Raw genomic sequence first — 11,730 nt, 5'->3', positions numbered from 1 at the left:
TGCATCTACATGTTGACTGGCACCATATAGTGCCATATACAGGAGTATCAGGCATCCTATACTGTTATATATGGCAGCCACTGGCACCATATATGACTTTATCTGGCAATATATGTCGTCATATATGGTATCACCTTACCATATCTGCCCTGATTTCAGCCCTTGTATGGCAATATATGACCGTATATGTCTACTTATATGCCCATATACGGCCCTATATCAAATATATCTGGGTCATATATGACATTTCTGTAAGGGATGCCAGAATAAACTTATTCTCGTGTCAAGTTACAGGATTTCGCAAGCAGAATTAAAGTTGGGACCGCGTCTAGGCTTCTTTGTAAGTGCGAGATGATTGCGTTGCTGGTTTTAGGGGTGTATGCTATTCCATAGCCAAATGCTTTTGCTTAAGTGTGGCTAACATTACTGCTAAATCATAGAACTAAAAAGGAATGTTCTATTTCTAAAAATCATTTAATACCTTGAGCACAGGTAATATTGTTTTGCACAGTATTCTGCTGCCTAATGTAATACACAGTAAAGTCCATACATTCAGTTCATATAAATGATTTGAACCGGCAATAGACGCTACTTGTTCACAAGGTAGTTTTTGGTACCAACGTTTAGGAAATCTTGGGTTCGGGTTTCGTGTTATCATGCAAGATTTCATGTTCGAATACAATATTTCGCGACTGAATACCGCCGGAGTCCATGGTTCTGTCGAAAAGTATATGAAATATTGTCACATGATAAAACTCAACCAATTTAGCGTACTTCAGAAAAACAAGGTTATTGCAAATAAATTGGGTAGAAAACAATCTGTGATAACTTTGCTGCAGTCAGAGTGCTGCAGGATTTGAAGCATGTGGGCTCTCTGCTAATTCCTATCTTCAAGCACACTCATACTTTCGAGGTTACTACGGAACCTTAGACTGCATACCGACTTGAAATGCCATTGGTGGCACATATTTGCAGTTAGGTAAGGAGAAAGATGGCACAAAGTGTACTCGCATATATTCATATCACATACGCGATATTAACACCGCCCACTTCCTCCTAAAGCACATCAGCCCAACGTTTAAAGAAAACCGTATCACTAGCTTGTCAAGTACAACGAAAAAAATGAGACACAATCATCTTTATATTTGCTTTATATTTAAGCTACTTCTGCTTAAATATAAAGCAATTAAATTACAAATTGGAAAATTGTTTAAAAATATCAAGAGTGTTTCCTAATTTGGCGTTGGCATAACTATAAAAAAATACGCAATTGCCTACAGACTCCGTGAATAATCCGAACGAAGAATACTCATAAGCCAATATCCATTTTTTTCGCAAAGGACTTCGGACGTTGTTCGTTATGTCACCGTTCCTCCGAGCGGACGAATTATGATTTTAAAGAATTAACCAAAGCTCACCTGGATCAGTGTCCATAAAAATTGTGTACCCAGTCACATTTCTTACATAGAGAGGCTGATTATATCTGCAAAGTAAACACGTTGAAACTCCAATTATTTTGTGATACACTCACACTACAGTTTTCTTTTAAATTGCATTAATACATTTATTACTCACATTTGTTTCGGGTACTTAAATATTAAGTCATATTTTCTATAAGTCTGAGTTCCCTCGGTCTCATTGTAGAAATGTTGGTAACCACATATTAAACTCGAATAATTCGCAAGTGAATGAAGCATGAATGTTTGAGGTAGCTTCTTCATAACCTGGAAATGTATTTCGTTATTTAAATATAATGTTCAATCACCTCAATGTAACCGCCTGAAAGGACAGAAGGGTAAAACACTTTTATGCATAAGAAATGAAGGAGCAAAAAGAAAACCTAAAGAAGATGTACTGCAGCATTTGTTTTCTATTCATGCCACTTACAAAATATGTTCTTTTTAAAAAAATTCACTTTATATTTCGGTTAAGATGCAGAGTAATGCATCACCGTTCATTTTAAATAATTAAAAATTGGTCGGTGCATAGGCGTGCTATGCTGCCGAAAGTTCTATTTAGCTACATGTGGGTGGCACAATTAATAAGAGCGGTGTGATTTAAGTGATTTCGTGCCTTGTATACTAGTCTCAAATGTATTGTTTATCCCAGCTAGAGATACGTCCCCTGACTCTAGCCGTATGACGATGGCGGTTGGGTGAGAAATGATTGCTTGTGGCTCACAGTGCCGTAGAAGCAATTACGCAACCCCCCGCGCCGTCATGTGTGGGTCGGATACGCAAAATTTAGTGCGAAGGAAGTCGACGAAAAAAACCTGGGAGCGCTATTGGGCCATTTTAAAATCCCATACGAAGTTTTTTCTGGGAGAAGCACATACGGATGATAGGGGCCGACGGTGCCTCCGTGGCGGAGACGATGGCATGTTTGCCGCGTCATTGGTGTATCACACTGCGAGGAGCGTCGTCACGCATGAGAGCTCTCGGGTTCTTTTGTTTACTTTTTTCCGAGTTCAATATAACTTGAAAATCATTTTGACGTGCGTACCGTCACTTCTGTAATCACGTTTCCGTGGCATCGACTTCGCAGCTTTGCACACCTTTTCAAGTGCGAAGAAACACGCAGTTCTACGCCAAAATCGGCCTTTTTACGGTATCTATAGCCAACCGGCAACGGCCAGGCGGCGCCAGCAGGGTGAGAGCGCACGGTTATACCCTGTCTCGTTGTAACTTGGCAAGGGGTAAATGATAAGCCCCACATTGCGTTCCGGCGGCTTCAAAATGCGCAACGCACACATATTGGAGCATGACGCAGCGAAAAGCCTGATACTTCTCCGGAGTTGAGGCGCGCTCCGGTGATAGGGAGTCACGTTCCGATTGGCCTGCCAGGGCCTTAGCTTCCCGCTCTAATGGCACGTTACGCGATTACGGCTTCCTGGGATACCCAGTATTTCTTGCTTCAGACACTAGGCTCAGCGGCGCCACCATAGTAAACGCTCACGTTCGAACAATGCAGCAGCCACTCCCAGGGTATCCAATATTTCTTGTTTCAGTCGCTAGATGGCGCCAAACCAAACAGCATTGCAGGTTGCCTATAGAAAACGGTTGAAGCTCTTTTATGTTAAATACGTTGGCAACTCACGAAGCCAAGCGCAGGAAAGAAGGTGGAGTTTACACCAGCGTAATAAAAGTAAAACAATATAACTGTAGGTATTATAAGCCTAATGTTGATTTATGCCTTTACAAAGTTACTTTAACAGTGGCGAAGTACACCCATAGCGCGAAGGAAACAATCATCGAAATTCATCCAGCGCAGCTCATATTATGGGTTACGCTCGCAGGGTCACCGAAAGGAGCTCATGTCGACGCGATGGCACCAAATTCCATATCCCCCTAAGCTGAATCGGCTTGAAAAGCAGCCGAGGCGGCTTCTGGCGGGCCTCTACCCGAAATTTCGGTTTACGACGCCTTTGCCCCCTGTTGACTTCCTTCACTCCGTAGTGCTGTATAAAACTGCATGTCGCTGTCTGGTGCCAACGGAGAAACGACACGTTCTGCCAAATCTCAGGCATGGGTCATCAAGCGTCTGGGCTGTGTGTCCGTATTGGAACTTTCTCATGGAGTACAACCATGGAGCAAATCCAGTGCTCTGATTGGCTCATTTGAACGTCACACTCTTTCGCAAGCGCGAGAGAACCGTGGCCCTTTCGCGATCTATATTTGAGATAAGACGGATCGTGACAGTAAACCGAGCGGCGTTGACGGCGACGGAAAATGGGGGCGAACTAGCACAAATAGCGGTGGCGAAGCGATGGCTAGCGATATATTGGCTGTAAGCAACCAGTGACAATAATGGCGCGTAAAAGAACACCAATAGGGCCGTAAGCGAGAAAATCTCCCAGAACATGCATCAGCTCCAAGGCGGCGACCGTGTACGAGTGAAACACTGCAGCCGTTAAGCCATCACCTAGACCCCCCCCCCCCCCCTTTCCTACCCTTCGCTCGTTTCTCTACAACGTAAAACATATGCCCATGTAAGTCCCCCCCCCCCCCCCCCCCCCCCCCCCAAAGAAAAAAAACAGCGGTTGAGCGTGTTTGCTTTGCCGGCGAGCGCGCACTTGAGCCGTGTTTAAAATTTTAACTTGACGTTACTCCGTTGGATGTGCCCTGTGAGCGTGCGATTCTGACGGGCTTGAAACCTTGAACTAGACGTTACCCCGTTGTGCGCAGGGTGGTAAGATTGTTACGGCTTCTGATGTATTTTGCAGGAGTGGAGGTGAAGTCAGAAAGACTCTGAGCTCTGATTGCCTTTGATTGAGAAATAGTGGGTAGACCTCTAAGCAAGCTGCCTTCAGGTGCGCCCGCTATCCTTTATTCTGAACCAATCGAAGCTCGGAGTCGTTCTGACGCCATCAAATCCCCTGCAAAAAAAGCAGACCAACTTGAGCTCCGCACGGGTTCGCTTTCACTCTGACAAAGGAAACTCCGTAACTACGACTCCCAGTAGTCCGAAAATTGCGAAAATTGATCGTAGTTTCTCTGCGTTTTTCGCAGCAGTTATGACCGACAAGCAGACTACCTTAACCCATCTGGAGTCCACAAGAACCAGCAACCAGTGAGGGTTGCTGTAACCGAAATCCGGAGGAACCCTTACGTCTTGTCGGCCACCCCCACGTTGTTACGTAAAGGCGCCGCGCGGTGTTTTGAATTAGTTGACAGTTGGACATTCTCTTATGTTCGCGTTGATGATGAATGCGTTATTTTGTTGTGAATGCGTTGCTAAGGATTTGTAAGGCGTATGTGATTTGTCGTTCATGGCCGCCCAAAATATGAAATAGCAATGTGCCCAACCCATATGCAGACCAAGGGGACGAGCCCAACACCGTCTCTAAACACAGCTACACATTTTAATTTCGGAGTCTTCTTGATAGACAGCCAAAACACCTAGTCGAATAGAACAATAACCCTCCACCCTCAAGCAAGACAAAGTGAACAGTAACATGTTCACTTTGTCTTCTTCTTAGTCACAGGATTTGTTGTTGTACCTGCCCTGCTCATGCACATGTGTGAAAGTGCTGGTCCTATAGTATAAAACAGGAGTGGTCAGGCTGATCCGGCCTAAGAGCCGCAAAGAAAACCACGAAACTTCCAAGAGTCGGGGGGGGGGGGGGGGGCACATTTAATTTAGAGCAATAAATGAAACTCGCACTACCTTCGATCTATTCTATAGTCGGTTACATGTCAAGAAGGTAGGAGAAGCTCCTCCCACAAGAGTGATGCGCCCGTTTCAAATCCCTCCGCAGTCGAAAGAAGAGTTCACTGGAAACGCTCCTTGTTCCGCTTCAATGGATAGATAATGGCCACAGAGTGGTGCCAACGTGTCTTCAACCCCCCCTTTTTAAGAAAGCGACCTTTGTATTCATTAGATGGGGAACCGAGCCCCTGAAAGCAGCCTCTGTATCCATCGGAGGGGGAAGCTAATCCCCGAAAGTTGTAATGTTTCCATTTGGAGGGGGAAAACTCTAATCTCCCTCTCGTGGCTTCCACAATGCTAAGTCAAAGTCGAAAAATAAAGCAAATATGTACAGAAAGGCAAGACCCTCCTCGCGCGTTGGCGCTACGTCATGGAAACGATGGGACGCTATTGGATGTGGAGGTGGCGGAGGGATATATGATTACCGTTGAGGGGCATTTGTCACTACCTCCTTAAACTGTAGCTTGCTATAGTCAAAAGCAGTATGTACGCAAGTTAGAGTAGCGCAAGTGTCAAGACTGTCAAACCGTAACCTGTCTTTCGACTTAAAACGCCTGCCATTTGTCTTTCTGGGAAGTGCTCCTGTGACTGGGAGGGAGGCGGGGAGTGTGTGTATCTGTGTCTGGTGTTGGGAGGGCGGGGAGCCGCTAGCCGCACTATAAAACGTACGCCAGATATTTTTGAAAACGGAGAGAAGCAAGAAAATGGGTGCTCGATAAAAGCTACCGGGCATAAGTTCCAATATACAGAGATATGTTTCATAGCCCACATACTTTATGCCCTATGTTCTTGGGTTTTTTTTAGAGCGCAGCTCTTAGGCGCCCGTTTTTGGCTTCAGCGGCGTCGCCGTCGTCGTCGCCGTCGGCGTAACCGCACGTTACAATATGGCTAACGTCGAATGATGCAACGCGCGGGTCTCACTCGTGACCTCACGTTACATTATGGGACGTTTCCCATAATGACGTCACCGTGACGTCCCAAGTAACGTCACGAGGGTCCAGTGAATTTTATCATGGTACGTTTCCTATATTGACATCACACGTGACATCACGCGTAACGTCACGCTCACTTATGAATGTTACGACATTCACTTCAGGAGGCCTTCACGAATGACGTCACGAGGGTCGCCGGTGACGTCCCGAGGGGCAGGCAGGGAGGGGGGACGAGGGGAAGGAGGAGGGAGGAGAAAGATGGGATGAGGAGCGGGAGAGGGAGGAGGTTCGCAGGGGGAGGAGAAGAAGAGGAGTAGGAGGAGGGGAGGGTACAGAGACAGAGGAGGGGCATACCCTCCTTTCTGGACACTCCTCTCCTCCTCCTCAAGAGCGGCGCTCTAATTCGGCATTACACGGGGTTGTACACGTCTTTCATTTTTTTTTGGCAACTTACAAAGTTGGACGACGGGTCATTTCATATTGCGCCGAGACAGGTATATTAATAGTATAGAACGGTCATCAGAATGCTGGCGAAAATTCAACACACTGTACTTTAGTTTTGGTTGTTATTTTGCCTAAATGTGTCGTTTGTATTGGCTAGCTTAGTTTTCGAACGTAACCATGTAAATATCTCATCTTGGTGGTTGATAAACCATATTTGAGCCACATTGGAAAGGGAAAATATGACATTCCGGAGCATATCCTCATCATCCCATTTGTTGTAAACGTCCACCCAATCTTCCACGTCATCTTCAAGGAGTCCAGCAAAAACCTTAGGATGTCGGACTTGCTGGGAGCAGGGCCGGCTGCAGCGGGTGGAAAGCCCGTGGAGGGTTGTCTATTAGAGTTCATCGCAGCCGGCAGTCGTCAATTTCGAAGCTACAGAGTGCAATAAACTTCTGTTAAGCGACGCGGGTACTCCGCAAGACCTCAACCAAATAATTTGGGGAAGACGGTGACAGGGCGATTAGTCTCAACGGTGCTCATATTTAAACTCGCCTACGCTGCCCGGTCGAGCCACGCGATCACCTATTTAGGTTTTGTTGGGTTGATATGTTTTAATTGGGACGTTCTCTAGCACAGAATAAAAAAAAATAATGTTTTTATTTGTCCCCGTACGATTGTGTGCGTAGATTCTTACGACGATGTTCCCAATCACATGCTAACGCTGCTAGGATTATTTAGCGTATTAAAAACACTCGTGAATGCCTGTCCGCCATGCTGATATCGATGTGAAGTAACTGCATGGGAATTTTCGTATATTTGTACTTCAAGTGTGAAATATGTACCAAGCGGTTTAACATGCATAGGAATGCACAAGTATTTTTGAAGCCCACCCCTGGATGCGAGGTTTTTAATCGTTCTACAAAAATCCGAGGTGGTTTATTTCGTCCTGCGTCTGAAGGCCCAGAAAATTGAGTTACAGTAATTTACTTCCCCACCATTAAAAAAAAAAAGAAGAGAACATTTCGTGGCTCCGAACAAAAACTTCTGGGCGGCGCTTCAGATGGTCGAGAATTTGATTCCCACTGAGCAGCTCGGTTGATCGTGTTTTTATTTTTAAATTGCCTAGATCGTGAGCTTGTATGATTTATTACGACTGATACTTTTTTTTGGAATGTCACGTATTGCCTGCTGAGGGCTTTGCATCTCTTATGTTTACTCGACCTGTGCGTAACGATTTTTCGTGACACTCGGGCGTGACATTTTTTGCATAAGATCTTGCCCATGGACATTAGGTGTTAAAACTCATCATTGGTGAGAGAATGCTGGTATTAATTTAGCGGCAACCTGTGACACGATGAGAGTTCCCCTTCAAATTGAACATACTGTCAGGAAAGGTAAGACGAGACGGTGCAGTAACGCGCACAACCATCTTGAGGCAGGTCCCCCTTGATTGCCCGGCCTTCATAATTTCTTTGTGTGTTCTCTCATATTGTGCTATCGTATCCTCGCTCCTGCAGACAGCATCATCCTAACAACACGAACGTCATACGTGTACATATAGATTTTCATGTAGGGGTCTTGAGCTACTAAAAAAACACCTTATCCATCACGTCCGTATAAACGGGTTACATGAATGGTATTTTCTTACCTCGTTGGCATCAGGATAATCTCCGCTGCAATTTTGAGATAAAGCAGCATGACTGTGACATAACAACAGAATTCCCAAGAACAGAGCGATCATTGTCACTGGAGGTTTACACATCCATATACCCACAGGCACGGTGTATGTCTTAGGAGAGCGTTACGTTTTTATAACTATCGCTGATATAAGTTTCTAATGTAAGATCGCATTTTCATTTTGTTAGTGAAAAATAACCTGTCACTCAGGTGCTAGGGAACAATAGTCATTGTTCAAGCTTGAAAACATATTATTCTCACACACGTGCCTTTCCGTGCATCAACCTTTTTGGCTTGAGGCGCGCATAAAATACCGTGGCTCTAGGTATACCGTGAAACCAAAGTTTAAATTAAACCCATTAACCAATCCGGTTCAAAGACCTGTAGGAAAAGAAATGCGTTTTATTTTACGTGTTTTTTTTTTTATGTATTAACAGGCGAAGTCGATGAGCTCCAGGCAGAATATTTTATTGTCTTCGTTCGAATATCGCTTTTGTATTTTTTGAGGAAACCCGGCCGGACAATTTCGAAATGACTTATATGGCGCTCCATGTGATAATCCATTGTTTGAAAACTAAAATCACGCTTAGCCAGGACGCACTAGAAAACGATTGAGTAGTCCTGTGTTAATTCACAGTACAGCTACAGGGATAGCTGCGACAAGACACGGCGAACGGTCGTAGCATTCATGCGTCGTGGGGCACATGAAAAAAACACTAACAAATAAAAACATTTTCTTTCTAAAACCTTTTTTTTTCTGTTCAGGAGCGCGTGAAAGCGCATCTTCGGGCATGAGCTCTTGGCATTGACGGTGCTACGACGGTATTTTGTTATCGGGTATTAATTTCTATTATTCCGGAGTGCATGTATTGGCACAGCGTCCTCCATACTGACGAAGCCTGGCAGATCGTCCTGAGAGGCGGCTTCCGAAATTAAAATGGTAGAGCGGCAGACAACGAATGGGAAGAGAGCCACATGACGGGCGCTTCACTGCAGCGAGACTCCAAAACACACTTCTTCGGAACAATGGAATGTCCGCATAGTGATCTCCGCGTTCCTCGCGCTACCGCGTCTTTTCTCCTCGGATTGAAAAACCATGTTTCGAGTGCTCGCCGATGCAAAAGGTGTGCACCGACGTACAGGTTCCCGGAGAAATGCTCCGTGCTACCAGATCCTTGTGCTCCAAATCTACGACCGAGCACTCTATAGCCAGCCGGCAACGGCCAGGCGGCGCCAGCAGGGTGAGAGAGCACGGTTATACCCTGTCTCGCTGATGCTTGGCAAAGGGTGAACGCTCACATTGCGTGCCGAAGGCTTCAAAATGCGCGACGTATACGAGCGCAACGCACACATATTGGAACATGACGCAGCGAAAAGACTGATACTTCTTCGGAGTTGAGGCGCGCTCCGGTGATACGCAGTCACGTTCCGATTGGCCCGCCAGGGCCGTAGCTTCCACTCTGCTGGCACGTTACGCGATCACGGCTTTCTGGGATACCCAGTATTTCTTGCTTCCGACACTAGGCTAAGCGGCGCCACCAGAGCAAAAGCTCACGTTTGAACAAGGCAGCCGCCACTCCCAGGGGTACCCAATATTTCTTGCTTCAGTCGCTAGATGTCGCCAAACCAAACAGCATTGCAGGTTCCCTATGGCGCAGTGTCGAACTGCCAGGCTTTGTGGGTACAGAGGAGCTATGGCAGTGGGCACTGTGTACTATAGGGAGTATTCACTGGACGCCATATTGCCGCCCGCAGAGCCGAGAAGGCAACGCTTGGTCACGATCTTCTAGAAGATTCCCGGTCATTCTCGCAGCAAACGTAACTTTCCCTCTGCTTTGTTATTCTCGAAAGTGCCAGTTCATCCTCGCCCCGAGCGCGCGACGCTCGAAACTTCTTTGCCGAACTTTCGAGATAGTGACGCACGGTAGATAAGCAGCTGCCCGCGACCTTGTCGAGTCAGTCCCAGTCTCGCTCGCGCTTTCTGTTTCTCCGCCAAGTCGCCGCCTGCTTTTCTGCTCCCTCAACGCTCTTTCGTTACTTCTTTTGTTGGCACAAGTTCGCCCATTAATCCTTTATTTTTCAGTTCAATTTTCGCATTCTCGCCGCCTTAATTCGTGACATTTCTGGTGGAGGTGCGGGGTACAAAACCCATGCAGCGTACCCCTACAAAGAACTCGGTCAGCAAGCCCCATTTCCCAACGACTTTCCGTTGAAGACTCAGAGCATCGTGACAGCCGCCGTCTTCAAGGGCAAGCTCCTGAACTTGGACCCCTGCCGCAGAATTCAAAGAAGACCGCGACGATGATCGCTCCGCCCGTCGTTGTCCTGCCTGTCGCCCCCCGGTCGCCGCCATCTTTCCATGGCGAAATCTACGAAGACGTCGGGGACTGGATCCTTCACTATGAGCGCGTGGCCCGCCACAACGGATGGAACGCCGAGCAACGCCTCCAGAACCTCTACTTTTCGCTGGAGGGTACTGCGAGGCATTGGTTCGAGAATCACGAGGCTTCGCTTACGTCGTGAGACATCTGTGTGGCCGAGTCGCAGCGGACGTTCGCCACCCTATACCGACGGGAGAGAGCATAAGATCTCCTTCGGACGAGGACGCAAGGTCCCAACGAAACCGTCACCAGCTTCGTTCAAGACGTCCTGCCTCTGAGCACGCTCGCCGACCCACAAGCCGCCGACAAGAAGCTGCGTGTCCTCATGCGCGGGGTGAGGGACGACATCTTTGGGGGCCTCGTCCGCAACCCTCCAACCACCGTCGATGCGTTTGTCATGGAGGCAACGAACGTGGAGAGCGCCCTCCAAGCACGCGCCTCCTACTACCAACGACATCCCGGCGTCGTTGTCTCCACGCTGCTTAACGACGAGATCGGCGCCCGTACCCGGGACATCCGTGAGGTTATCCGCGACGTCGTCCGGGAGGAGCTCCGAAAGTTGCTACCTGCGGCCAGTGCTCCGGCATCCCTCTCCATCGCTGAGGCTGTCCGTGAAGAAATTCACCGGACACTCCGCCCAAAGGTTCCCCGCACCGTGGTGGCACAAGAGGAGCCGACACTGACCTACGCCTCCGTAGCCCGCCGACCGCCGCCGGTTGCCCACCAATACCAGGCGTCATCTCGACGGGACAATCCAACGCCGCAAATCCTTCGACGCCAAGAACAAGCCCAGGACGTTCGCCCAAAGCGACCCTTGCCGGGAAACGAAGTGCGGCAATACCGGGAGGTGGTATCGCCGAGGACGAACGACACCAATATCCTCCACCAACGTCGGAGGGCTCCCACGCTAGCGACAAGACGCATCAGAACGACGCTTCTGTGACGGTGTCGAATAACCTCGACGTTACCATCGACGGCCACGACGCGAAGGCACTCGTCGACACCGGAGCAGACTATTCCGTTTTAAGTGGGAAGCTCTCTCGCCGCCTTCGGAAAGTGATGACGCCGTGAGATGGCCCGAAAAT

The 11,730-nt window shown here is 47.6% G+C and overlaps 1 protein-coding gene across 1 annotated transcript; it reads right to left on the bottom strand.

Annotated features, from left to right (window-relative positions):
• Positions 1–1,156: 1,156 nt before the first annotated feature.
• Positions 1,157–8,328, bottom strand: LOC120850494. Its single transcript, XM_040222990.1, has 4 exons — positions 8,236–8,328; positions 1,576–1,724; positions 1,419–1,483; positions 1,157–1,170 (listed from the first exon to the last, which is right to left on the bottom strand). Exons 1-4 carry the CDS (start codon positions 8,326–8,328, stop codon positions 1,157–1,159), a joined length of 321 nt encoding a protein of 106 aa, XP_040078924.1.
• Between the last annotated feature and the right edge of the window lie 3,402 nt (positions 8,329–11,730).

Source organism: Ixodes scapularis, unplaced genomic scaffold (genome assembly GCF_016920785.2).
Source record: "Ixodes scapularis isolate PalLabHiFi unplaced genomic scaffold, ASM1692078v2 PGA_scaffold12__126_contigs__length_90152505, whole genome shotgun sequence".
Classification (NCBI taxonomy): domain Eukaryota; kingdom Metazoa; phylum Arthropoda; class Arachnida; order Ixodida; family Ixodidae; genus Ixodes; species Ixodes scapularis.
Note: the sequence above shows the minus strand (reverse complement) of the source record. Positions and strands in the feature narration are given on the sequence as shown.